A 26,918-nucleotide genomic window follows, 5' to 3' on the forward strand; every position below is an offset into this window, starting at 1 on the left:
GGTTATTGGCACAGGGTTTTGCTGCAATATCGATTGGGGTTGCGAAGCTACAGTACGAACGATTTGGAAGGGGCGTCACGGGTTGCAGTGAATAACGGCCCCCTTTCCGCCTTCGAGAGCCAACTCATACCTATCTGCCAAGGGTGATTCCAATGGCTAAAAGAAAGGCTGCAACCACAGCGACCAGAACCTGCATGACCAGCTCGCATTTCCTCTCCACCTCTGCGAGCTTTACATCGAGCTTTGCGTTAGCATCTTTCAACCGCCGTGTTTCATCCTCAGCCTTTCTCTTCGACATCTCGAGAGCGGCAATCGGCTCTGTCTCCTTTCCGACACAGGAGCCTTTACCATCCGAATCCTCTGGGGTCTGTGCCTGCCATTTTATGTTGCGTTGATCTGCCCCCCTGAGTCGCGACGCCAATATTGTGTTTTGTTCAGCCAGATCAATGACAGCCTTGTACATCAGCTTCATACGCATGCGAATCTCATCCAAATGATTGGGACCCATCCCTCCAACACCAATCTCCTTTCCGCTGCCGGTTTCTTGCGGGCTCAAGGGCCTTTCCAAGGCCTTGTCTTCTTTGAGAGCATGGTTTTGTTCGAAACTATCAGGTTTCGACAGTTTTGCCTTCAAAGACTTCAGAATCGAATCATCTCTCTCTTTATAGGTGTCTGCTCGATGCGAGCCCTCGTTATGCGTCTCTGTCATCTCTCTCCTCTGGTTTTTCGCAGAGTATTCCACCCATGAACCGGGAATTGATTCTATTGAGCCTGTCGCACCCGTAAATCTATCCCCATTGTCATGCATGGTAGCCATCGTGTTGGCCTCTAACGTCGTGATCGATTGTCTGCTGACTAGTGCTGAAGGGAGATGCTGAAACTCCAGATCTCGCATCCGTGAGTTGTGAGCGTCTGGGTTCGTAGGCAGACCGGCTGGTAGATCCAGATTCAGATGGTCCCGTAGACATGATGCTGGTTTAAAATTTTATTGGAATTGAAACGGGTAATACATATTACGCAGTAGATTCATTCTCTTCTTGGCAGCGCCCCGAGAGCCACCTCAAATGGGCCTGCAAAAATGGGGGGATTCTAGGGGGCAGCGGCCCGGTTTGTTGGTCTCTCTGTGTAGAGATGACACCACTTTACCCATGAAGTCGGCTCTGGTAAGAGTATCCCGTAGGTAGGAAATAAAAGAATACCTCTTGCGTCAGCCCAATCGAATGGGCGCTCTCCCAGCAAGGCGTGGCTTTGGGGCGTTGATTTCTGCCTTGCAAGCGGTTGGCGGACACATCGTCCACGTTGCATTGCGGCTGAGTCAAAGAGCAATAACGCTGGCCGTCAGTGACAAAGGATCCAGTGCACATTCTCCCTGGCTGGGCGGAGAATCAGCTGGGTGGTGGATTAATCATCGCCGTCGCTGGAGGTAGGGAGACTGATTTTGCAAAGGCTTTTCATAATATGGAGTATATTTGTGTTCGGCCACAATATTACCGGCACTGCTTTCTCCGGGCCAAGATTTCGAATCGCATCCAAACTCTGACTACCGAGTACCGAGTACCTAGCGTGCTATGTAGGTACCGAGCCTGTCTCAACAAAAAGTGCCTAGTGCCACAGGCTTCCTATCAGGCAGCTAACCCAGTGGCATGTGATCTGGGATCCAACTAGATATATCATTTACCGTTGTTTCATCTTCTTGGGAGCAGCATCACTACCCATATACTTAGTAAGATCCGACACATGATAGAACTTGCGCGTAAGCACCATGACACTCTTCCAGGCCCGGCGACCGGTAAGGGGGGCATTCTGGGCGTCTAGGAAGCCGTCAACCTTGGCCTCAAGCTGAGCTAAGTCGCTCAGGTCATAACGGGCGCGCAGGAAGCCAGTGTAGACCACGATCATGATCCACGACTGGCGCTGGAAGGTGATGGCTGAGAACAGGAGACTAAACCAGATGAAAATCTCGAGTTTAGTCACAACTGACATAGAAATGTTGTAATACGTCTTGATAAAGACACCGATATTGTCGGCGATAGAGTCGAGTGTTGGCGTCTTTGCACCTGAAGTGCCAATAGGAAGAGCGGTAAACCTGGTGACTAGATAAAAGATGGGATAGATCCACTGGGGCACAAAGAACGATATAATGGTCGGAGCAAGCACTGACATAGACATATCATAGCATTTCTTGACGAAGACGCTAATCTTGTCAGCGATAAAGTCGGATGCGGGCACCATCTCCGGAACTAGAGCGGCCGCAGCAGGAGCGACAGGTATGGTCTTGAGTGTGGCCTGGAGCTCAAGGTTCAGATTGGTCTGGAGTGCTGTCTGGAGCGGGTTGAGATTTGTCTGCATTTTGGATTGGAGCGGGCTGATCACATTGGTCTCAATTTCGGTTTGGATTGTGGAGACTACATTGGTCTGGATTGTGGAGACCACATTCGTCTGGAGTGTGCGGATATCTTGGATGAGATTGGCTTGGATTGTGGGGATCAGATCGGAGCGGATATAGACAGCGACATGGAAGATGGAGTAGATGCAATAAGGGAGCAGAGCACTATGCCGCTGAGGCATAAAGAGCCAGACTAGGGCCAGAGCTGAGAAAGATGTCAGCATCCAAAGTCCGGATTATTCTGGGGAGGAGCGCGACACACTGAGATACTGGACAGTCTCGTAGGCAGCAACGCTAAGAGCACCACCCGGGACCTTTTGGCTGCTTCGGGCGCGGAAACACAAAATCTTATAGACGGCAATGCCATAAGTAGTGGCAGCGGAGATGAATGCGGTACGGTAGCAGAACCGGGCCATGTCGTCGTAACATTTCATGCGGATCCATAAGGAGGTGTATTTTAGGACACAAAGGATGAGGCACAGATGTCTACATTGCTTGTTAGTTATTAAAGCAATCAATTGTGGTAATAGTAGCGGTAGGTGAGGAGCCCTTGGGAAGACAGAACGTACCCAATAAACCAAGCGACTAGGCCAGAGTTAGTAAGGCGTAAAATTAGGGTCTCAATCAATGCCATTCAGGATGCAAAAGTTTGACACCGGGGGGGAACATACATTGGAGTGACTTGACCAGGAGGATCAGACGCTGGAAGATCGTCAGATCAAGGGACGCTTGGGCCCTCATGGGAAGGAGATTTGAAAGAAGACTATGGCAAAGATTTCCAGGGTATTTCTTATGGATGTAATCAAGAAGGCTTTTAGGGCGAAAGTTCTAAAAGTGTTACGGGTAAAGCTGAGGCAGGAGGAAGAGGAGGCGCTCTTGAAGAGAAAAACCAGAGAGGCATTCCAGTTGGGGCCTGCGAGCGCTGACTCTAATTCAGAGCACACCTGGAAAAAGTTTCAGAGCATCTACGTGTCCCGATTTGATTTGACCTGACGTGATTAGGAATAAAGGGCTGGTCGAATGAGGTATTGCTGGGTTTTGGGAGAATCTGTAGGTCGAAAAATTGCGGTGCAAAACTTATGCGAGAATTGCAGTAGTGGCTGCCTTGAGCTAACACGAGCCTGGTTCGCTCGCCCGTCTGCCTAGGTAGGCCGGTTGCAGAGCCTCGTTCTCAGTGCTCAGCTCCAGAAGGGAAAGGAGCTTCCTAGCCCAGCTGCTGTATCCGGGCTGAGAAATTACCGCTATTGTCAGCTCAAAAGCTAATTCAACCTTACCAAACCTGCCTCTCCACCGTCGTACTGCTATAACTCGAATCCGGCAAATTCCGCACGTGCTTCATCAGGTCATTAGTATCTGCCGGTCAAGCTAGAACAGTGGCCCCTCAGTTTTCAACCCAGGTAATATTTCGACCTCGTCTAGGACCATCCCGCAATACAAAATCCACGAGTTTCAAATGTATCGATGGAAGTGCCTGGAGAAAATAGCCGGAGGCCACCATACATGCAACTTAACTTGCATGGTGGATGATGATGAGGAGAACAGCAAAAGGGCTACTGCGATCGAGGTGCAGGTACACCAGCTTTATGATATACTTTTTCACCTCGCAGATAATCTAGAATCCTCCGATAGAACGTTTGCTGTTCCAGCGAAAGGGTTTGAAAGCCTCGCAGCACTATTGGGGCAGATTTCCCAGGCCGTCAAGGAAGCAGAAAGAAACGCTCCATCCTCTGCACAAGCTGAGGGTGAAAGAGAGCGAGAGCTCAGACTCACTTCGGAAGCTACAGATATTGCCGCAGTTGCCGCGAACGCAGCAGTGGGCGCAGTAGGGGCAGCGGCAGCGGCTGCATCTGGGGCTGCGGACCAGCGCGTCGCAAAGAGAGCCGTGATTGCAGCTGTCTGGGCTGCTGGGTCTGCGTATCGAGCAGCTGGGGTGGCACGGGGTGTGACGGCAGCGGAAGCGTCTCTACCACCCGAGGCCCAGCTCGAATACCATGGCGAGGTAAGATGAGGTCTCGATCTCAGAATCCTGAAAATGTAATGGAGTATCCCGACTAACACTCCTGCTTTCCACCAATCAAGTTTGCCGAGGATTATGTGGAAGAATTTGAGCAGTGGAACAATTTCTGTCGACTCCTCTTTCGCGATCAAGAGCTAGAGTTGCAAACATCCCTGTATCTCCAGTTGTCCGTTCTTGGCCGAGGAGCAATTGCACAAGCGGCTTCTGCCCAATGGGACAGTATCTTGGAATTTCTACGCAAGATCAAGGATCAAGAGATTGGCAGCCCACCACTCGATACTCTTCTCAAACTGATTCAATCTGGCAACCGGAGCCTGAAGGATCTGGTAAGACAGTATGTGCTGGAATCGGTACCTTTTAGGGATCTGGCAGTCCTGGAACGAGTTTCCAGGAGTGACGCTGCCGTTGCACTGGGTCTTGGTGATGATGCCGATCTTCGAGCAAGAAATCTTCGCTTACGGGTGAATATCCTTCCCATCTTTTTGTCATTAGGAGAACGGCTCACATCGTTATCAGCCCGATCTGTTCCAAGGGGACCGAGATGCCGGTGGTGGCGGTGGGCCTCAATGTTCCATTTGTTGTTCGGAAGAAGACAGCGAGCTGGTCTCCGGCAAAATCGATCAGAGTGCGAATGACGACTTTCTCACATTCCCGGGAAAGTTCAATGGCAAGGCCATCAAGCCCCTCATCGACACTGGCGGGGGATGTAACCTGATCAAAGCGGAGTGGCTGAGGAAGCAAAACATTCAGGTCAATGAATCTTCGCGCCGCTTTCAGACGCTATTGATGGCGGATGGGTCCACGTCAACGAAATGTCCCTGCGTTGAGGTGAGGTGGAGCTTTGATGGGAGGAAGAAAATCTGGACGGATGTGGAGTTTGTTGTTGTCGAAGGATACAAATATGATGCCCTGATAGGGCTGCCTTTCTTGAAACACACTGAGACTCTTCACAATAGCGCGGGTCGCTTGGTTTTCCCCGAATTCAAGGGAGTCCATGCGAAGAAGGATTCCATCCCACTGTACAATTTTGGAGTCAAGGCCAGCACATAGGCAGCAATCATTTACCATGTGGTTCCTCCGCTTTGACAATTCTATACCTCACTTTCGACAATAGGTGTAATATCTAGCAGGAAAAGTGTCACAATGATGGGCCTGGGCTGCAATGTCTTCGATTCAACGTATGTAAAGTCCCTTGACGAAAAAGCCTTCAACAGACTCCTCAAGACTCCTCAAATCATGGCCTCCCACTCATCCACCCACCCACTCGAAGTCTCTGCATCAAATCACAACATCAACTCCAAAAAGCTCCATAGATCCACAGGCCGAAGAACCCACAGGCCAAAGAGCCCTAAGGCAAGAAACACCTGGAATATCTGTATCCAGTTTGAGACTTTGCTTTGGGGGAACACTTCCTTCTTGTCATCCGTTGCTGCAAGGGTCCAAGGGTGCGCACTTCCGAGTGTTGTCTCCAGTCCAAGGATCGCAGTGGAGTAAAGACGCTTCGCTTCCTCATGGTGGCCCGGACCACTTGCACCCAACACACCAGCTAACCTCGCCTGCGCTCTGTATGTCCAGGGATGGTCGTCGCTAAGCTTCAGATGGTATCCATCTATCGCTTTCTTGTAAGAGTTGATTGCCCGATCAGATTCCCCGAGACCCTTGTACGCGTTGCCGATGTCCTCCAAGCACATACATATATAAGGGTGGGTTTCCCCAAAGACGGTTTTCCACCCGTCCATCGCCCTCTGGATAGCCCCCAGCCCTGTTGCATTTTCTCCTTTGCTAACACAGGCACTGCCATACCGGTAAACGGCCATTAATGTTTGCGGATGCTTCTCGCCAAGGATGACCCCCAGAGTTTTCTGGATGTGCTCACACAATTCCAAAACTTGATCATAGTCGCCGAGTTGCTGGAGGACATCGGCTCGTCCCTGAACAGCCACCAGCGTTTGATGATGATCTGCCCCAATTGCCGCCGTGAGCCCTGATACTGCTTGCTCAAACTGCTCCAAAGCTTCCTGATATTGCCCTTGACAATTGAGAACACTGCCAAGTCTGCATCTCGTTTTGAGAGTTTCGGCATGATTCTCGCCGTACTTCTTCCCGTAAGCCTCAACCAACTGCTGGCTCATTCCAAGTGCTTCACCATACATTCCTCGAAGCTCAGCTATATGGGCGGTGCAGACCCTCGCAGCCAGCATATGTTCGTCATTTTCGCCTAGCTTTTGGAGCCCTTTCCGCGCAATCTCACACCATTTCACTGCGTCCTGATACTGCCCTTTGTCGCGCAGCACTCTCGCTATATTGGTGGCGGTTGGAAACTCCCCACGTACTCCCATATCCAGTCTCTTGAAGGAGGAATGCGCCGTCTTGTATGTTGTTTCAGCCTCATCGTATTTGGCCTGGCGCAGTAAAATGTCTGCTATGCCCGAGTATTCGCTGGCAATCCAAGGATGATCTTGTCCTTCTCCAAAAATATCTTCGAGACCTTTCAGCACTTCCCGGTATGATGCCAAAGCATTATCATATTGTCCCAGTCTTTCCTGTATGCTAGCAATGCTGTCCATGGTGTCAAGTGTTGAATAATGACCTACGCCTAGAGACTTCTTCTGCTCTTTCAAAACTAAGGCATGGTGTTCCAGAGCCTCCTTATATTTGCCTTGCTTTTCGAGAACCGTAGCAATGGCGTGAAGTGTGTCAAGTGTGTTCGGGTGATCTTCCCCTAGACTCTTCTTTCTGTCCTTGTACACCTGCTCCAGTTGTACTAGAGCTTCTGGATACTCTCCTGAGTCTCTAAGGACACAGGCGAGTTGATGCTGTGTCTCGAGAGCTGAGGAGGGCTCTTGCTGCCTCAAAACCTCCTTATATTGCGCAATAGCCTCAGTGTACTTGCCCTGTTCTTTGTATATAAAAGCGACATTGTATGCCACGGTAAGTGCCTCAAAGCTTTCCTTACCATGTTGGGACTCAATACCATCCTGCGCTCGCCGGCACCAGCTCAGCGCCTCGTCGTATTTACCTTGCAATCTCAGATTCACTCCGAAAGAATCCATCATCTCCAAAACTAGGGGATGGTCAGGGTCACCTATACCCATGAGACTCCGTTCGTAGAGGAGACTGGACTTCTGCACGTAACCAAGATCTGTGTACACTCTGGCGAGATCATAGGCGGCCTTCTGATTCCAATAATCCAAGTGACTATTACCGGAAGATAGCTGCGAATTGAAAAGTTCCAAACATCTGTTGATATGCGGCAAGATCCGACGCTCGTAGGCACACTTGTCAGCACTCCTCCTGTCACCAAAAGCGAACGTAGACCTGATGATATCTATCACCAACCTAGAATTTTCGAGTTTTGCATTCTCTGTGTGATTACGAGCCCATTCATGAAGAAGCTGGTGCACGTACAAACTGTCATCCTGCTTCTGACCGACAAGAGAGAGGGAAGTAAGTTCTCCAAGAGCCTTATATATGGCTCGGTCGGCTGTTGATAATTTGGTACGTTAGTCACACGAGCGCCTGTTGTTTGATTGAATAGAAGCATACAGGTCATCCAGGCTATAATGCCCTTTCCTCCCAACAGAAATTCCTTTGGGATATCTTCATTGCCCATTAACGAAATTAGCCAAAATAAATGTTTTGCATAAGCAGTGAGTTTCTGGATTGACATCTGCCAGACAGTTTGGAGTGGCTTCAGTGATTCGTCGAGATTCTCCAGGTCTTGTGCATATATATTAAGTGGCATTGGAGCCTTGCACAAGAATGCTCCAATAAGAGTGACGGCGAATGGATGTCGGCCAACTGCCTCAACTAAATTCACTGCATCCTCATTTTCTAGGTATGTTAGACATGCATCGATGGCAGCACAAATTCAGCGAGACGTACCATTTGGCCCAATGTCCTTCCCCAGTATTCGGACTAACAGATCCACCGCGTCGTGCTGTTTGATGCCTGTCGGGACTTCGATTCTATTGCAGCCGGGGTAGGAATTTGGACTGCAGCTTGTAATAAGCACATGACCAAAATCTTGAGTTGGCAAAAGCTTCTCGAGATCGCAACTTGCTGGGTCATCATAATTGTCCAACACAAGCAACCATCTGTTATTACACTCTTGACCCAACCAATTCCTGAGACACTGAGCACACGATGATTCATCCACAGCCTTCAGCAGGCTGTCTTTGCATGTAATATTAAGCACCTCGAGGCCGAGTGACCGAGCAATACGCCGATAAGTTTTGGTCGAAGGGTTTCTAGAGCGATACCGAATGATTGACTCCACTGCTTTGCGAGTGCTGACGTCCATCTCAGACTCATTTTTGGTGTTGATCCAAAAAATTGCTGAATACTCCTCGGTGTATCTGTACGCATATTCCAGTGCAATTTGTGATTTTCCAGTCCCTGAAGAACCCGAGAGCGCTATTTGTTGACGATCCAGACGGTGTCCCGTAGGCCCTTTGGCCCAAAACAGCCTCGAAACTTGTTGAAGTGGTTCCTCTCTTCCTTTGAAATACCGGTTCCTGTGATACGGGAGTTCAACCGGAATTCGATATTTATCACCTAGTCCAAGGGAATTGTCAGAAGTTATTACCGTTCAGGAACGAATATATTTTACCTGCTGGTATGACAGACAGAATTTCCCTGTCCAAGTGGTGGCGGGTATGCTGAAAGTACCGGGTGTCGGCGTTGTACTGGTCGCCAGAGCCAATGGTGTTATTTTGAAGTCCGGAGCCAGCATTGACGTTTCGGGAACCACTGCTCCTTTGATTGGCATGGATTGCAGGAACGAGGAGCAAGATCTCTTTGGCGCACGCAGCCGCCGTGGCAGCAGCGTATTTCTGCCAGTTCTTGTTCTTGTGGGAATCTGCATAGTCGCTGATTCCTCGGATCACGAGACCTTGGTAGTGGCTCAATACACCGGCTGATTCCATTTCAAAGCAAATCATCCCGTAATCTTGGTATAGGCTGTTGCGTTTTTCACTTGAGATCACCAGCGTATTAGCCGAGCCGATTGTGCCATAATGGATAAGTGGTGTATCTTCTTTTCGTGCCGCTTTGCTGCCTCGATCCTTCCGTTGCCTTGACCGCTCTATATCGCACAGTACTTCACAGGAGACAGCCCGGTATGTATGAGAGTAATCATCATCAAAGAGAAGATCGTGCTCCTCCCCGGGGTCATGGAAATCCAATAATTCATGGTCCCCAATGTTTGCTCGTAAATCGTGGAGAAATTCGGGGATTCGGGTGCCTTCCTTTAGCATATGACGGCTTCGGAGATTGTTGACTGCAGTCAAAAGAGTTGAAGATGGATGGAGCAGATGTCCACTAACACTCAGTTTGCCCTTCTCCACCCAGGCGCCGAATTCATAATGCTTCACCCCTCCATCATTATTCAGTGGCACGCCAACGACCACGTCGCCCAAGACAATTTGTTCCTGCAAATCTAAACCATAGTGGGGGATCCCACCTGCTATGCCAACCACGAGAATATGTTTGATGCTTGGAAATGAGCGGCACATATTCTCAACGACCGAACTGGCGGCAGCGGTTCCAATCATTGAGGAAACAGCCATCACAACAAAATGGGGTCCTATTTTCCCCACATGATAGATGGCTTTATCATCCGGTATCGACACTTCTTTATGGTCTTCCAGGATCGCGATCGCAGGGGTGAGCTCCAAAGACATGGGAGCGAGCCACCCGACGGTGTACTGGGTCGGGTCAATCCGGGATGTCATGTTTGTGAGGCACGATCGCCGCTTCGGCGAGTTATCGCCTCAAGTCCAGAGGTAAAAAAGAAACTCGATCGAGAATGGAAAGAAGAAAAGAAAATAGCGACTAGCGGGGAATGTGTTGTCGGCGCTCGGGATTCTGTCAATGGTGACTGACAGTTGACGTGTCACAATTTAGCCCCAGAGCCAACATCGTATTCGGCGATTAGAGCTTCCTATCTTGGGAGATGGGGTGGCCTCTGCAAAATCAGGCAGCAACGCGGCTGAATCGTTCACAACTGCGTTGTACGATGCAGGTGAAGAACAGTCGGAAATTCCTCAGTGACCTAGGTACCAACAAATTGATCTGGGTCACCCACCAGCGTCGACATGGAATCACCGCAAATGTCGCGCACGGACCAGTCAGCTTGGTCATTTGGATAAGAAGGTTCGTCCAAGGACTTTCTTCACCACGATGAAGGTGTGTACTTGCCCTACCAGAAGATTGATATTGAAGAGAACAGTATTAGGACAACGAGAATGGACAAAGGCCACACACATGTCCCTTAAGTTTCCGATATTGCTGTCAATACCGAATTTCTCATCGGATCCAACACACGCAACACTGTGGCTGAGTTGATAGACCTGCCTTCAAACAATATGTCGATCCTAATGTAGTAGCTAGAGAGCCTCTAGTGCTTTTCTAAATTGGTGCTCATGTTGACTTTGAAGACTTTCTCCTGGGATCGAAGGTCAAGGGTATCTTTCAATATGGTTTCTGCTCACTGGGCGAGGACAGCAGCCATTCAGACTGTTGAGGCTGATACCATCAGCCTGGACGTCTTTCTCAAAGTAAATCGCCCTGGCCGATTGACTACCATGCTAACTTTGTGAGTTAAGGTTACCAAAACCGCAGTCGGCAAGATTGGTTTGCAAGGTGAATATGTATCAACATCTGTAATACCACGAGCCACTCCTGACCTAGTCCCAGTGCCCACCAATATGGGTGCATGCAGCCAGTGGAATAGATGGACAAGCTCCTGGGAAAAGTCTTTCTCCGTGTTGATGAGCACTATGTTCGAATTTGAGCAAGATATGCACGGTCACAGCGACAAGATGCAGCAAATGCATCAGGCAATCCTGAAGCCAGGTGTTTGTCCAAGTTCATAGACTCATAGTAAGCTTTGAGCTAGCTTGTCCATCAAAAGCTGGTTCGGAACTGCTAGGGCTTCATTGCGAGAATATCTTCACCTGTCTATCTTGAAATAGCAAAACAGTCAAAATTCTGGCCTGGAGGAGAGTTTCTGGAGGGTTTTCTATCGATCGTTGTCCAGGAGCTCCAAATCAGGGTTCTCTTGCTGATCTAATGTGTTCGTGATGATTCTGGCTTTGACTCTGGCGACATCCTCCGTGAGCAATGAACTGAACAACCTGACCTTTTCAGCCTCGCACCTTTTCATAGTGGGTCACCCCCAAGGTTGCCTTCTCGTGTGTCCTGGACAGGGTGTGGGTCGTCTGGTGCTTTTGCATGCGGCTTCGTTCAATCCCCAGCCAAAAAGAAAAATGGCTTGCGATATAGTGTCTTTGCCGACAATACTAGATGGCTGTTTATATCTGACAACTATTGATGAGCTGAGTGAGTCGGAATCACATCCAAAAATGTTACCGCTGCATGACTGAGAAATGCGACCCAGTATTACAAGAATCTAGATACAGGCTGCGACTGGCTCGTCCCATATTGTGGTCAACACTTCCCACCCTTCATGGTTTCCCTTTGCTGAAGGCTGAAGACTCTCGGGCACTAGAAATCTGCATTTTGACGCTCATTAGAGCCTGACCCGCACCACGGGCCAGATTTCCGCGACTTCCAATGTACTCTTGATCTTCAATCGCCTCGTCATGACACATTTACGGTTGTCAGTAATCTTCTTCCTCCCCACCTTCTCCCTCTGCGCCTTCTCGTTGTCCGCCTTGTATCTCTTCGCCCTCTTCCTGTTCACCTTCTTCATCATGAAACTCCGCCCGGGGTGGAAATTCTGGTAGAGGGTGGCCTACAGGATACTCCTGATATGCGGGTACAGGATTGGATTTGGGTAACAAATATCGATTATCAGGTCACAAACGCCCAGGGCAATAAGTACAAAACAAGTGATATCATGACTATTTGATAAGGACAGTGTCATCCTGGACGAAGCGTCCAGGAAACACTGAGGTATGGCCCTCTAGACACAAACCAAACATCTATATAAACAGGAATGGAATCACTGGACAGGATAGACAGACATTTCTGAGTATAGGAAAATGCGATCAACCATCTGCAGAGATCCCAGTACCACAAGAGTCCTCTAGGCTGTGTACAACTTTGAGGAGGGAATAAATGATAAGCATTGCTGGGCTGAGGCTTTTCGCATAGATGAAGCTCTTGGTCAGCGGTTCTTGGTGCATCCCACCAAATATGAATGCCGACGCCGTGGTGGGGAATTTCGTGCTAGATAATCTAAGGTTGATCATCCAATAAATCCGGAAACTCACGGTGAAGCTTGCCTCGTTCATGATCTGTAAGTCAAAATTGAAGAGAGTTAGATGAGTTCCGGGATATTGCAGCCATCTTAGGATCTACTTACCTGGCCTGTTCTCCTATTACTACCTAGCCTGAAGCCGATGGATAATCGTCTTAAAGAACGTAAATAAGTGTTGGGATGATTCCAGGAGGAACTTGAGGTTGTTCTTCTTCATCAAAAGAGCCAGTACTCAAAACCTTACTGACGGTCACAGCTGCAGACTCATTTAAGATGGCAGTCCATTCTGGCTGCATATGTTCGTCCTGAATTCTGGCAAATTAGGTATCTACTCTGTTGGGTAGTGTGTTGGTTGCAGCCGTAATGTGTTGGTTCTGAAAACGAGTGCGGCTCCTGGTGGAGGCTTCCAAGCAACCTGATTTTCCTCGAATGGAATATGTCGCACATTCATTGCGATTGGAGCAGCTTTTTGAGCCTGTTGCTGAGCGAGACATTGAGTGGAAGGTTGAGCGTGAGGTTGAGCGTGAGGTTAAATGGAAGGCTGAGTGGAAGGCCCTGCGTGAGTAGTGAGACTCATCTTGAATCAACAGTCATGCTCTAGAGTAAAACTCTTGAGACTGGTAGATATAAATGTAGTACTTCGGTGTATCTGGTTAGGCACACACAAGATAGCGAAATGGCTTCAGATGACGCAGTGCCAGAGAGGTAGGTTTAAATAGCCTTCGGAACAGGAAGACACTGTAAGCTCACGGGGTTTGAAAGACCGATGACCATTAACAGACAATAGGGAATAGAAAACTGCTCAACTTGAACAGCTCCCATACTTACACTGTGAAGGAGTAAACGAATATTAGGTACATAATCTTACCTACCTAGAGTATACCATTTTCAGTACAAGATGTAGAACGTTCCAAAGTTGTAGTGTAAAGTACGGTCAGTACAGCTCTGCCCCAGTGAAAATGCATCTACTCAGACCCACCCACTACCATATATGGAAAGATCCACGACACCTGCTACCATTGTAACAGAGCTCTTTAGGGTTTGGCATGCTTGTGCAACCAACGCACAGGGGCCTATCAGGCAAGTCGCTAATCGTGAACGCCTTTCTGGTTAATGCTGGCAAATCAACACCACCACAAACACCACCCAACGAGGGGCGGCGGCTAGGGCAACGAGCTCCTAGCACAGCGACAGCGCTGAGAAGTGGAAAAGAACACAGAGAATGTGCAGGAATAGGTAGACAGTATCAAAAGACAATAGAATACTCTCATCAAACTGTAAAGAATGGCACACAGCCAGCTCTGAAGACTATTCGGCGCGTGAGCAACGATTGCCCTTCGAATATCTGTCTGTCTGTCTGTCTGTCTGTGTCCTGTTGTTTTCCGCCGTCCTCGTTGTTACGTGCCCAGCTAGTCCTTATTGTATCCTGCCCTCACAGTCACAGCTAAAATGCTAGCTCTTTTTGGTCTGATATGTGACCAACCAAATCGTTCCCCTACTGACCCAGCGCAGCCACTTTGCCTTGTTACAGTACGCGCGCTGTTTGATCTTGCAGACGCTGAGTCGCACGAGGACGGGCGTCTGAAGCTCGTGCTTAAAGACCGCTCTCCCGGGGAATGGGACGAGTTCAGCGTGAGCAGCAAAGGCGAAGACTATCGTGTCCCAGAGGCATTGGTAGTCTTATTAGACCAGAAGATCTGGTTCGCGTTATGTTTGAACCTGGACGTGGGTTTCGCAGAGGCATACATGCGCCGAGAGTTGCAGTGCAACAACCTTGTGGATCTTTTCTCCGTACGTCCTCATAAATTCTGCGAGACTCTGTGGCTTCCATTACTCACACAGGAGTCTTGTTCACCATCTAGATTTATATTCAAAATTGGGCGACTCTAAGCCATGGGAGCCCTTGGTTGCAGCGTGTCCCTCGCATCCTTCGCCTGATGTTTAAGCCTACGAACGACGTCAAGCACGCGCTTCAGAATGCTTCTTCTCATTACGATACGTGGAAATATTGGGAGATCACGTAGCCTCTGCTGTCACAACCCCCGAGCAGGCTCTACCACCTGGCGTCCCTTTGTGACTGATCCTTTTGACATGCCGGTGCTCTAAGCGAGGTATAATGAGCAGAAAGGTGGTTTTCTCGTAGCATCGTACCAATGACATGGGCGCGGAATGGTGCTCGCTGTGTCTCTCGCTCAAGATTTCATTTCTGCGATCAACACCTCGAGACAGGGCTGTGTGAAGATCCTAGATACATGCCACCTTGATATTATGTATTTGATTCGCTAAACATGCGTGGTATCTGCTGCGTCGAATGCCCTAAAGGATCACATGATGGGCATTGTGCGGCCTGTCAGACCACTTCCCAGGCTTCAGGTCAGCTGAACAAGTTACACATCCACGGCTACCTCTACCTATTAATGCCGTTAACACACCTCAATCTTCGGCTCGAAGCAGCTTCTCTCTTTTTGGCACCGTTTCTTTTATTGTTTCAGAAAAGTGGCCCACAGATTTTTGCAAGAGGAGGAAGACATTAGAAACTTAGCTTACCTACTCTCATTTTTTTTATTCAGGTCCTTATTGCTCTATGTACTCCATTCGCCATGGAGGCTTTCCTTCAAAGGGTTTCTTACTATAGAAAGATGCTCCTGACACAGTTCTTCCTCATGGTAAGCGTCAGTTACGGTTTGATCTTGGCAGTCGTCCTTCGACCATGGGGGAAAAGTCTTCTCAGCATGAGCATTGCTGGACGTTTGTTCTATCGCTTGGTGCGTTGGGCGACCGGAATCCGAGTGCAGGTGGTGGAGGGAGCAGAGAGGCTACAACTGAGGGAAGCAGTTTTCGTGGCCAATCACCAGAGGTTCGCTTTTGTCGTCTTCCCCGTCATTTTCGTGTTCATCTCTTAATGGCGACAAATCTGACTGCTTTTTGTGTTTCTCGAGGTGTTAGCGAGCTCGATATCTTCATCTATTCCGGGATCATCCCCAAGTACTGCACTTTGGTAGCCAAGAGTGATCTGAAGGCGGTGCCGATTATCGGATGGTTTTGTGAGGCACCACTACCCCTGTTACTTGATCACAGAAGTTCAAGGCTGAGAGCACTGTTTCAAAGAGACTGACTATTCTGAGTGATCTCGGGTCTGTGTAGTGTCTGCAACAGAGACTCTGTTCGTCGATTTCAAGAACAGCAAGTTGACTATCGATGCATTCAAGAAAGTGGCCATCGAGCTCAGGCGACGTAGAGTAAGTTCGACTCCCTGTCCGTGAAATTCCTCAAATCTATTATATCGGTGACTTTATCGGCAGCTATTCACCCCTTTTGAAGACTTTTCATGCTAAGATCAGCGTGGACAGCATGGCGTGTTCATCTTCCCGGAAGGCGAGCGCTCCTTCTTCCTCAAGCCGAACCTTTTACCTTTCAAAAAGGGCGCATTCCACCTTGCCGTACAAGCTCAAGTGCCTATTGTTCCGATTGTAGTCAACAACTACGCGGATATTGCAGAGAAGCGAAGCAAGACTCTCCGTCCCGGGAAGATTCTGGTGAAAGGTCAGGGTTTGGCTCTTATCCACAGACCGGAGCTTCGGAGACTCTTTGCTAATTTGATACAGTCATGGAACCGATTGATACCAGGGATTATACAGCCGCAGATGTCGAAGGACTTACAACACGGACGAGAGAGAAGATGCTCCAGGAAGTGTTGTCCCTTACTGCACAGGGTAACCCAATCCCCTGTCCCAAGCTGGCTAAAGGAGCGTTCCGTGTGCTGACTGGAGCCTAGAACGGTCAATGGCCAGTAACGGAGAGATATGCATGCCAGTAGACAAAGCGCTATGATATTCCTGAACTTTGCACGGACGCTGTTGAGGCAGTCACAGCGATGATTTTGAAACATTTCCTGAGGCATTCTGCAAATACCTAATTGCAGAATGAATGAATTGCGGCCTTCATTTGACAAAAGATTCTGCAATGAGTACCGCCGCCATCACCACCACGAAGTCAGTAGTTGATGGCAGAGATATGACAGAGACGTCGAATATAGTTTCCGAGCGATTGACTTGAACCCCCCCCCCCTTTTTTTTTTAAAAAAAAAAAAAAAAAAAAAAACAGCTAGTAATTAGTTTCAGATAATTCTCACAGCAAGGACTGTCAGATAGGTGCATAATTGTGCAAACGTGTGCGAGGAGCATCCAAGACTTCTAGCAACCATGTCGCCGCACCGGACAGTTTACAAAGTGTGCGAGGGTTACGAAAACTGTAGCGAATTGTGCTTCCCGTTCCAGGTTTCACAATAGATGCCATCGCCTGCTGCAAAAAAAAAAAAGGAACAAAGAGTCATTGCTTGCAGGGGCCGTATCAGGATTATCAGCATCATTCTATTTGGAGACGGAGCACAGTGGTTAAAAGAACATTTTTGTAAACTCCAAATGCATTTATTTGGTTCACTTTGAGGTGGCTATTGGTCCTCTTGCTTCTGCCCACCCCCATCCACTCGCTGCGTGTCGAATCTTGTCAAACATCCCACTCAAGAACTCACCCAGTCAAGCTCCGGGTGTTATGTTAACGACTGCTTTACCGATTTCAGGTGCAGGCTAGGGACGAGAAAAGTACGCTCGTCCCATTGACTGTGCTCTGCTCCGTCCAACAGCTTCTCATACAGCATTTTTTTATGGAGCTCAAGTAGTATACGCTGTCCGGTCGGTTAAGCCCAGACCTTAAGTGGAAAATCAACCTGGGCTCGCACTTTCCACGACTCATGACAAGACATCGTCACTAGAGGCCTCTCGCTCTATCATCCACTTGAGCTGGACGGCTTGGTTCTCTTTAACAAGCATATTCTTTCGCCCCTGAAACAGAAAGCTGTTCTCCTGTGATCAAGCTCGCCCTATCGCTACACAAGAACACCACAGCTTGAGCCACCTCTGTGGGAAGGCCCCACCGGTTCATTGGGATTGTGTTGATGAGGGCGTTGTAGTTTGCCCCACGCTTGATTGATTCTTGCGTAACTAGGGAAGGTACCGGTCAGCCCCCAAAAAACTAGAGGTAGGGGGGATGTAGAGTAACTTACGGGCGGTCTTGATAAAGCCGGGTAAGACCGAGTTGACGCGTATACCGTCCTCTGCATATGCGACGGCATCAGTTCTGGTTATTCCCAAAACACCTGTTTTCGCTGCGGAATACTGAAAGTCAAAGCAGTTAGCCAGGACTGCAGCCTCGTAGTGGGCAGGCTGATGGTCGAGCACGTACAGCGCCAACCGTGGGATGGCTGATGAGACCAAACAAAGATGATATGTTGACGATTGCACCGCGTTGTGGGGGAGCACCGGTCCTAAGCAATATCAGCCCTATATTTCGTTGCCCTGGCCGCTCTCGAAGTTCAGCCAGGGAAATACTATACACACCTCATGGGCAAGTCAGCTTCCTGCTTCATCATCTGCCTCAACTCGGCTCGTTGGCACAGCCAGACGCCCCGTAAGTTAACCTCCTGGACCCTGTCCCATTCTTCAGTCTCAAGCAAATGAGTCTTGGTTCGGACTCTGCTGGTAACGCCGGCATTATTGACGCAATAGTGGATAGCCCCAAATTTCTTGACACCTTCGGCGACCATGTTCTCAACCTGTTCTTCAGATGATGTGTCACACTTAACCAGGCAAGTCTCCACCGCAGGATTGAGCGACTTCAGCTCCTTGACTGACTCCACGAGAGCTTCATAATTGATGTCGCTCAAGATGAGGCGGGTCACTCCCTCTTCGATAAAGACCTTGGCGCAAGCATGGCCAATACCGGCTGCTGCGCCCGTGACGAGGGCCACGCTTTTGGACTCGGTTAATAATTTTCAACCGTTGGACAATGTATCACATACCCTGGTAATCCACGATACTGCGCTTGAGCCATATCAATCTGATGACGAAGCAGTTAGTTCGAAACTGAAGTGGTCCTGATGTTGATCGGATTCCTCTGTAAAGAATGAAGAGCACGAAGGGAAACGGAACGCGAAGACAGTTCTTAATGCATCGCGCAAACGTCCGCCTTTTCTAACACTCTACTCTTGGTACCAGGCGGGGAGGTGGGTGGTCCACCAGAGGTTAGCCGAATATGCGGGGAAATGTCATTAGGGGCTAAAAGCACAGAGGCCTCACAAACTCATGCGGGCAGGTGATTTCTCGGCTCGAACGGCTGAGTGCACACCCATGGTCTCTTTACCAGAGGGCATCTCGGGAGTGAGGAGCGTCGTCCACAGGAAGACACGATGACCGGAGTCCAAATGCCGAGTCCAGCCTATTGAGGATTACCAATTGATTTGGAGGATGACTGACTGCCTCTTAATATGCGAGATTCGCTCTTTTCGTATTTTGAAGAGTCAACTGTGGTCTATCACCCACAGAAATCCTCGGCAACGGCTAATGCATACCTAGGTAATCACGTTCTCAACCCCCCAGACGTTAGACGTCGAAGAAACGAGCGCTAGACTCACCAGTGCTTTGAGGTTCTTCCAGTGTGCGGAGACGTTGGCTTGGTTGATGGTTCTGAGCGGATAACCTTCGTCGGCTTCATATTCGACGCAATGCCACGAGACACCCCCCTGCAACCCCCAAAAAAGAACCAAACCGTAAACGTTCTGGGTGCAGGAAGTTGTGCTTGAACACCCCAGTCCCTATTCTGCAAGGGAGAGAGCGGCTGCACCAGGCCCAACATCATGGGCCAACGGGACTATGGGGTCGTCTTCGCGACGCCGAAAGTTGAGGTCCTGGTAGCACAAAGGATTTCTGATCATAACCAGGCCATGGAAGCTGTCGGACGCTCCTAGAGCAGCGATGGTGGGTTTTGCTAAGCAACAGATTGAGCCCATCTCCTGCGATTCGGCCGCCCAACCGTCGCATGAGTCCTGCACGAGGCACAGTGAGTCGATCCAGATATGTATGAATAATGCAGTCTTCTTGTCACAGCAATGGCTTCTGGCATCGTATTAGGAAGCGTGTCTAGCTCGAACCACCCCATGGAGCAGGTCGACAGATTGTTCTAGAGCAGCCGTGGAATCTTAACAGTAGCAGAAAACCAGATGCTGAAGGTTGTCTTCAGCGTCAACAAGCAAGATGAGCTCTGAGATGGAAGAGAGGCCAGTATCCAATGTGACGTACCCACAAACAGGAGCCGAGCAGGAAAGCTCGTTGGGTGAACACCATTCTCAGCAGCTTCGCATGGCTTGTGTTCAGCCAGACACCTGCTCAGCCACCACTCGGCAGTGCGCAGTGCCTCATCGTCTCCTGTTGATGCACAAAGCTGAAATGTAGAGCATCAGCACTGTTTCGCCCTGTTAAGCGAGCTGATGTACCGAATACTCTGTCCTCTTAGGCCATGGACTTGTTGATATTGGGCGCTCGGGCGGTAGCTGACGCTAGGATGGAGGAGAAGATACACCGCCGTTGATGGATAAGTCTTTCAAAATTTATTACCAGGTACCGAGTATTAACGGCTGCATTAGGATGACGTGAACCGTACTAGACCCCAAATGGGTATTTAGTGATGGCATCACAAAAGTCAAATCGGCATGACGATTGTCCCGAGTCCTTGATAAGCGAAAGCAATCTCGGTGGAAGGTGGTGGTGGAGGTGTGGCTAGTGAGGCTGGTGGGCTGCGATAGTGGTGGGTGGCTTGCTTTGTGCCTGCCTGCACATGTCCCATGTCCCCCTTCCACATCCGGTTTTCCTTTATCCAAGGGCACAAGATCTCATCCATTCGCAACGCCCTCCGCGTCATCCTGCGAATTCCAGGATTGCGACCAGGCTCAAGAGACTGTGTTACTATGCAAGGACTCCTGCCCTTCTTCACTATGCCGCCCATTTGACTGTTCCAGTTCTACTTCCCCCTGCGCTCCCATCCTCGCTCCCATCCTCGCTCCAATCGCCTGCTGGTGCGGTGCGCAGGCTGTAAGAAATTTCCATCTCACGGCCTGCTGCTTACCTGCAACCTCTCTACCACCCTCGATCCTCGTCGGCCAGCCTGAAATCCTCCAGATGTCCTATCCATACCCTATCCCTCCCACTCCACGAGTTATCTCGCCCTCCCCCACCCCTTCCGAGTCCTCCGAGCGCCAGGACTCCTATTTCGCGCCCGTCACACGCTCGGCCGCCAAAGCCCAGCGCCAACGGTCCCCTCAACCAGATCCCATAAATGAAGAGAAGGATGGCTCTGGCTCAGACTCGAGCTTGGAGAAACGTGCCAGAGCGCGCTCCAGGAGTCCTGTCTTGACCACCACCACGCGCATGAATGGCTCGGCAAACGCCAGCAAGAGGAGACGCATGAGCGGGCTCACTTCGATAAAGCCCGTCACTAAATCAGAGCCTCTCACAAATGGCACCATCCCATACCCACAATCCAACGGCCACCTTTCACCCTACGACCGAGTCAAGAAATCCTGGCGAGAGTTCTCCCGCTCACCTTCACCGCTCGGCTTGATCCCGCTCCACCGCCATTACCGAACTTTGATCCACAAGCATGAAATTCCCCGAAAGCTCCTCCACGTCTCAATTGGATTCTTCACGCTTCGTTTATACATGACAGGTGTACAGACCTGGGCTATAACACCGTGGCTGCTCGGCGCACTCGCCATAATCGCCCCGACCGACGTCCTCCGCCACCACTCAGAACGATTTAATAGATTCTACATCTCTGTCCTGGGCGCTTTGATGCGTGAGACCGAGGTGGACGGATACAACGGTGTCATTTGGTATCTGGTCGGTGCATACGTCGCTTTGCGATTCTTTCCGAAAGATATTGGCGTCATGTCGATCCTTCTATTGTCCTGGTGTGATACTGCCGCCAGCACCTTTGGTCGGTTGTATGGACGCTATACTATTCGCCTCCGGAAGGGCAAGTCCCTGGCAGGCTCCCTTGCCGCGTTTGTTATTGGAATCCTTGTGGCTCTCTTCTTCTGGGGCTATCTGGCTCCGAGAACCGGCCCTTTCGACGACGACCCGATTGAACCTTACATGTTCCAAAACCGCCTGACTCTCCCAACTCAGGTAAAGGAGCTTCTTGGCTGGGGCCCAGATCAGGGCGTCATTGTCGGTGAGGCTGCACTCGCGGTTATGAGTATTTGCACAGGGCTTGTCGCCAGTATCTCCGAGTTGATAGATCTGTGGGGCTGGGATGACAATCTGACGATCCCACTCCTCAGTAGCGCAGGTCTTTGGTTATTTTTGAGAGCATTTGGATAAATCCAATCTTGAAGCCGCGGCGGGACAGAGGCGCATGGATAGGAGAATTACTCTTCTCAGGGCGGTTCTGGTCGGCTTTTACGCGAAGAAAAATAATTGAATATAATGACGACCCCACACAGATTCTTTCGCTCTCAATTTGCTAGACGGATCCAAACCACTACTCAAGTCGTCCATTCGTCCATTCGATTTGTTTGAGTGGTAAGATCGTGTCATCGGCGCTTTCTTCATGTCCTCAAGTCAAGACTTCCCAGAGGTTCTCGACCATGATTTTCATCTGCCCTACGACGCGCCATCAGAGGTCCATCACAGATCAGGTTGGGTGCTTGCGACAAGGTATGTGTTTCTGGACTCAGGTCGAGCTACGGGGCGAGTCCGGACGGTTTGCTAAGGACCGGGCTAGTATTTGGGAAGACTGCGGGATATTGTCACAACTACCCTCATAATCTACCCTCGGAGTATGGCTGCTGTTTCACAACAACACAACCACGCCCACGAGTCTCGTGAAGGATCTACAGACTCCAGCTAGTGCTAGTCAAGCGACTTCCCGCAAAAAGCAGCCAAATTTGAAAGAAAGGAATATGTTCGCTCGAACACCAGCAGTTTGAGGACAACACCTCAACAAAAGACAAACACCCCCTGACCGACCGAGACGATTGCATGATTCACCAATACGTTGTGCTCAATCTGCGAACTCTTGGTGAGTAATCATCCGCGAATCTCAAGCTGTGGAATCTTGCAAAAAAAAAAAAAAAAAAAAAAAAAACCACTTAATAGCTTTGCCTTTTGTGCAGTACACTCCAAGACTACTCTCTATTCAGTGGATTTTTCTTGTATCCACTGAGTATTGCAGCGAAACCTGATAACTCGGTGAGACTAGATAGCGGACACTCAGTAAGTGTACCTGTCTCAAAAGGCCACCCAGTATGGCTATTCTATATATCAAGTGGAGAGGTGTTCTATCGCTGCTCCCTGCTCCCTGCTCCCTGCGTCGATTGTTCATCATTACCTCTACATACCTTCATCAACAGGGACAGGGACTGCGATCCATGTACAGGGCACTCGCGACCCAGCTCCATTCCGTACATCATTTAGATCAATTCCTTCCCGGGCAGCTTTGGCAATTCAAGGCCCCTAGGAGTACTCCATACCTCGTCTTGCTCGTCCTCGGGTCGTTGGCGTGCTTGGCAAAGGTCTCCACTGACGAGGCTGAACCCCCGTGCTCCAGCCAAGTCGGCTCGCCGGCAATGCATCATAAAAAGAACAGCATTATCCAATGGCTTCGCCGCTACTACTGTCTTGGTACGTTCGCGGTGATCAATCAATCAATGCGAGACACTGTGACCTCGGATAATCTCTTTCCAGTAGACTTTGGCCGGCGATCTTGGAGAATGCTTTCTCGGGATTGACCACCATTCCCGCCTCTTCCCCGCAACATCAACGACCCCGAAGCCTGCGGAGACTAATGCGACAGCATTGACACTCCTCTTCGGAGTTTGGTATCTCCAACATAGAATTATGCCTTACGATTCCATCAAGGCAAATCGTCTCGATAAGGAACAGAAAGGTCTCCTCTTCCCTTGACGTGCCTCCTTGAAGTAGCCGTTTCACAGTTGTAGCCAAAATGGCTTCAGGCGCGTCGATCGCATTGAGAATGGTCAGGAGACACCCCAAAATCCGGCATGTCTTCAAGGTCCTCGTAAACCCAACCGCATCGTCACTTCTGCAGTCAAATACATACCAATCAATTCGTGCGATCTCGACTTCCCGGACAACGCCAGCAGCAATCGCTACGCACAACATCACCAGCCCCAAAGACCCACCGAATTTCTCGCCAGAATTCACCTACGGCGCGTACCAAGAGACGGGCGCGACGCCCGTGAAACGAATCCGCTACCCGAAATTCCAGTCGCTGGAGAGCGAGCGGGCGTTCCGCAAACTCCACCATGCCGCTGCGTTGCGCTGGCTGGGGTACCAAGGGTACAACAATGAGGGCGCAGGCGGACACGTCACGGTCCGCGACCCCATCCTCACGGACCACTTCTGGATCAACCCGCACGGCAAATCCTTCTCGTATATGAAGCCCGAGGATCTCGTCCTGATGAGCCCCAAGGGCGAGGTCGTCGAGGGCGGGAACATGCATAGCGTGAATCCGGCCGGGTGGGTGATTCACAGCGCGGTGCATGAGGCCAGACCCGATGTCGTGGCCGCTGTTCACTGTCACAGTGTGCCAAGTAAGGCATTTTCAGCACTTGGCTGTCACATAGAGCCTATTAACCAGGATGCATGTCGGTAAGTGTCAACCTCAACAAGCGTGGGAACGTTGAAAGAGTGCCAAGGAGGAAAGGGTATGTGGCAGAGAAAACGGACGGGCGAACTTGGCTTCCTTTGCCTTTCTCGACTTTGGAGACCATTTCATTCGGGCTTGTGATTGAGCGACTAGCCAAGCACATGTTAATATCGACTCTATCATATCAGATTCTACAAAGACCACGGCATCTATTCCGGCTTTGGCGGGATCGCCTTCGTATGTCACTCCACTCCTCAACTGAAAGTCTCATTCAATCCCTGAACGAGCCAAAATTTCCCACCCCCTCTTAAAGACACCATCTGTCCACCTCTATTTGGTCCAGAGGGAAGGGTGCTGACAGACAGCAAACCAACAGAAGGCGGACGAAGGCCACCACATCGCCGCCGCTCTGGGCAACACAAAGGGCGTGATCCTGCAGAACCACGGCCACCTGACGGTTGCAAAGACGGTCGACGGCGCCGCGTTCCTCTTTGGCGCCATGGATCGCTGCATCCAGGCCCAGTTGCTGGCCGACGCCGCGTGCGCAGGCAGGGGCACCAAGACCATCAAGGTCGCTCACGAGGAGGCCGAGTACTCGCGCAACGTGTACAATGATGAGATGGTGTATATCATGTTTCAATCTGCGTGAGTTAATCTTCCCGCCCTTCTTCCTCGCCCTTCTTTTTCTATTCTGAGTATGATGAGCTTTTAATCGAATCATTAATATCACCAGTCCGATACAATTCCTTTTTTTTTCTAATTCTATTTTACAGATTCGAAGACGTCATCAGGGCGTCGAACGGGGAATTGCCAATGCACGCCCAGGGAGAGCTTCCTCGCGACTGACTGACTGAAGCTGAAGCGAGGGAACCGGAAAATTTGTGGTCTGTGCACGGGTTTGACATTTTCCCACGGGAGAAGGAATCCATCTATGAAGCAAGAATAATGCACTTCCCTCCCTCTATATCTGCTTTCTTACCTACCTATGTCTCTATCTATGGATGCATGGATGTATGTCGGAGTCACTACTGAGCGAGTTGTCCGCTTGATGTCCACACGGACGCCGCTTGTTTGACTGCTTGTTTCCTTCCCTCCACAAAACCAGGTCGTTCGATCGCCTCCATCCTTCCCTCAGCCACTTCCCGGTCCCGTATGTGGCTAAAACGAATAGTACCGCCGGCCTGGCTGGACATCTCCGGGCGTGCGAAAGCGGCTCCAGGCTGTCCTAGCCCCAGAAACTTTCCCCCACTCTATTTTTCCACCTACCATATTAGTACTACCCGGAGAACTGTGGTTCTGCCTACTTGCTTTGCCTTGCGTTGCCTTAGGAAATGCAACCAGAGGTGAGAGGCGAGAGGCGAGACACACCTGAATCGAGAGACAAGAGTTGGCAGCACGCGACGCCGCGAGGAAACGGACCTCAGTCGTGGTTCGGAGTAAAATGGGGTTTTATTTCATCTTTCCTTCTATCTCGCTTTGAGCTTGAACTCGAGCTTCACTTGGGCAATACTATCGCCCAAGGTTCACTCTCTCATTTGGGAAATGGGTCTATGTAGGTACATGGCAAACAGTATATTCTAGGCACTTCGCACTTGTTTTCCAGTCTCAGCCGTTGAGTTCGTCACGCCAGTCGGTCGTCTTCACAGGAAGAGCGGGAGCAAGAGCAAGAGGCGTAGGAGGAGGACTTACAGAATACCGCTCACGCACGGCATCCTGCCAGTCAGGGATGAACTCGGATCGTCTCAAAAGACGGTGCCGGCGCCGTATTTCCAGCGTGTCCAAAAAAAAAAAAAAAACCAAAAAACAGAAACGTCACCATCCCCCGACGTCCCTTCTAGACCGCCTGCCGTCGCTGGCCGAATTCCCCTGCCCCCTGTCCTGCATTCGCTGCTGCCTCTGCTCCGCCATCTGGCTCGCCGTCCATGTCCCGCCCAGGCCATCACGCACTGCTACGCCCGGCCTGCCCTTCCGTTCGGGTCCAGGTGCATACGTCTGCATCAAGGGGACTCCTCGCGCGTCGGGCTGCATGATCTCGACGAAGCGGCGCAGCGCGCTGCTTGGCGAATGTGACTTTGAGGCGGGAGAACAGGCCCAGGCCCTGATTTCCCGCGGAGACCCTGCTCGACGATACCGGTCGACGGGCCGAAGGTCGAAGATTGGGAATGGGGCCCCGATCCCCAGCATTATCAGGCCAACCGTCGCGCTGTAGGATGTACCGCCCCTAATCGGCGTTTCGTGGGTCGACGAAGCGAGTGACGCCACTGTTTAATAGTGAAACTGTCGCTCCCCATCGGCGTGTTCATAGATCGACGGACAGAGTGACGCCGCCGTCTAGTAGTGAATCCGTCGCTCCTGATCGGCGTTTCGTGGATCGACGAAGTGAGTGACACCGTCAGGGTGTGAACCTCACAGTGGATGACAGTATCCCAAGGGTGGACCTTTGCCCTCCCAACCTGGGTCTTCACAAATCGACGAAATAGGCGACGCGAAAAAGGACTGTAGACCGTCTTCGGGACGACGGCGTCTTAGGCGAGACGTCTTTCACTTGAATAGCTATCAGTCAGTAAACACCATACAAAAGGAGACAACCACCTGTCTATTACCTGTCTCTTTCTTTTGTGCAACCGCAACCCCCCACAGCAGCTCAAGCCTAAGCATTGCGGTCTCATTGACCACCCGTTTGTTATTTGAACGTAGATGGAGACCGGTACCCCAATAGCACCAGAGTCGAGGTCGACCACATCCCCGTCGACAGGCTATAGATGTCCGGGGCCACGATGTAGAGC

The 26,918-nt window shown here is 50.3% G+C and overlaps 9 protein-coding genes across 9 annotated transcripts; 5 read left to right on the forward strand and 4 right to left on the reverse strand.

The window, feature by feature from the left end:
• Positions 1-130: 130 nt before the first annotated feature.
• On the reverse strand, positions 131-817 carry A1O5_09188 (uncharacterized protein; the record flags this gene model as incomplete). The annotated part of the gene is made up of 1 exon (XM_007749768.1): positions 131-817. One exon carries the CDS (start codon positions 815-817, stop codon positions 131-133), a length of 687 nt encoding a protein of 228 aa, XP_007747958.1.
• Positions 818-1,674: 857 nt separating this feature from the next.
• A1O5_09189 (uncharacterized protein) lies at positions 1,675-2,802 on the reverse strand (the record flags this gene model as incomplete). The annotated part of the gene is made up of 2 exons (XM_007749769.1): positions 1,675-2,591; positions 2,649-2,802. 2 exons carry the CDS (start codon positions 2,800-2,802, stop codon positions 1,675-1,677), a joined length of 1,071 nt encoding a protein of 356 aa, XP_007747959.1.
• A 1,100-nt stretch (positions 2,803-3,902) lies between these two features.
• On the forward strand, positions 3,903-5,453 carry A1O5_09190 (uncharacterized protein; the record flags this gene model as incomplete). The annotated part of the gene is made up of 3 exons (XM_007749770.1): positions 3,903-4,385; positions 4,466-4,864; positions 4,920-5,453. 3 exons carry the CDS (start codon positions 3,903-3,905, stop codon positions 5,451-5,453), a joined length of 1,416 nt encoding a protein of 471 aa, XP_007747960.1.
• Positions 5,454-5,686: 233 nt separating this feature from the next.
• A1O5_09191 (uncharacterized protein) lies at positions 5,687-10,138 on the reverse strand (the record flags this gene model as incomplete). Its single annotated transcript, XM_007749771.1, has 5 exons — positions 5,687-7,887; positions 7,950-8,237; positions 8,289-8,653; positions 8,714-8,960; positions 9,016-10,138. The coding sequence occupies 5 exons, from the start codon at positions 10,136-10,138 to the stop codon at positions 5,687-5,689; spliced, it is 4,224 nt and encodes a 1,407-aa protein (XP_007747961.1).
• A 3,941-nt stretch (positions 10,139-14,079) lies between these two features.
• Positions 14,080-14,654, forward strand: A1O5_09192 (uncharacterized protein; the record flags this gene model as incomplete). Its single annotated transcript, XM_007749772.1, has 2 exons — positions 14,080-14,421; positions 14,493-14,654. The coding sequence occupies 2 exons, from the start codon at positions 14,080-14,082 to the stop codon at positions 14,652-14,654; spliced, it is 504 nt and encodes a 167-aa protein (XP_007747962.1).
• Positions 14,655-15,532: 878 nt separating this feature from the next.
• A1O5_09193 (uncharacterized protein) lies at positions 15,533-16,405 on the forward strand (the record flags this gene model as incomplete). Its single annotated transcript, XM_007749773.1, has 4 exons — positions 15,533-15,674; positions 15,775-15,869; positions 15,981-16,173; positions 16,236-16,405. 4 exons carry the CDS (start codon positions 15,533-15,535, stop codon positions 16,403-16,405), a joined length of 600 nt encoding a protein of 199 aa, XP_007747963.1.
• Positions 16,406-17,448: 1,043 nt separating this feature from the next.
• On the reverse strand, positions 17,449-18,519 carry A1O5_09194 (uncharacterized protein; the record flags this gene model as incomplete). Its single annotated transcript, XM_007749774.1, has 5 exons — positions 17,449-17,630; positions 17,693-17,804; positions 17,872-17,953; positions 18,027-18,437; positions 18,488-18,519. 5 exons carry the CDS (start codon positions 18,517-18,519, stop codon positions 17,449-17,451), a joined length of 819 nt encoding a protein of 272 aa, XP_007747964.1.
• Positions 18,520-20,639: 2,120 nt separating this feature from the next.
• On the forward strand, positions 20,640-21,842 carry A1O5_09195 (phosphatidate cytidylyltransferase; the record flags this gene model as incomplete). The annotated part of the gene is made up of 1 exon (XM_007749775.1): positions 20,640-21,842. One exon carries the CDS (start codon positions 20,640-20,642, stop codon positions 21,840-21,842), a length of 1,203 nt encoding a protein of 400 aa, XP_007747965.1.
• A 1,624-nt stretch (positions 21,843-23,466) lies between these two features.
• On the forward strand, positions 23,467-24,781 carry A1O5_09196 (uncharacterized protein; the record flags this gene model as incomplete). The annotated part of the gene is made up of 3 exons (XM_007749776.1): positions 23,467-24,134; positions 24,321-24,369; positions 24,509-24,781. 3 exons carry the CDS (start codon positions 23,467-23,469, stop codon positions 24,779-24,781), a joined length of 990 nt encoding a protein of 329 aa, XP_007747966.1.
• Between the last annotated feature and the right edge of the window lie 2,137 nt (positions 24,782-26,918).

The sequence above is a fragment of the Cladophialophora psammophila genome (assembly GCF_000585535.1).
Source record: "Cladophialophora psammophila CBS 110553 chromosome Unknown aczJe-supercont1.15, whole genome shotgun sequence".
Classification (NCBI taxonomy): domain Eukaryota; kingdom Fungi; phylum Ascomycota; class Eurotiomycetes; order Chaetothyriales; family Herpotrichiellaceae; genus Cladophialophora; species Cladophialophora psammophila.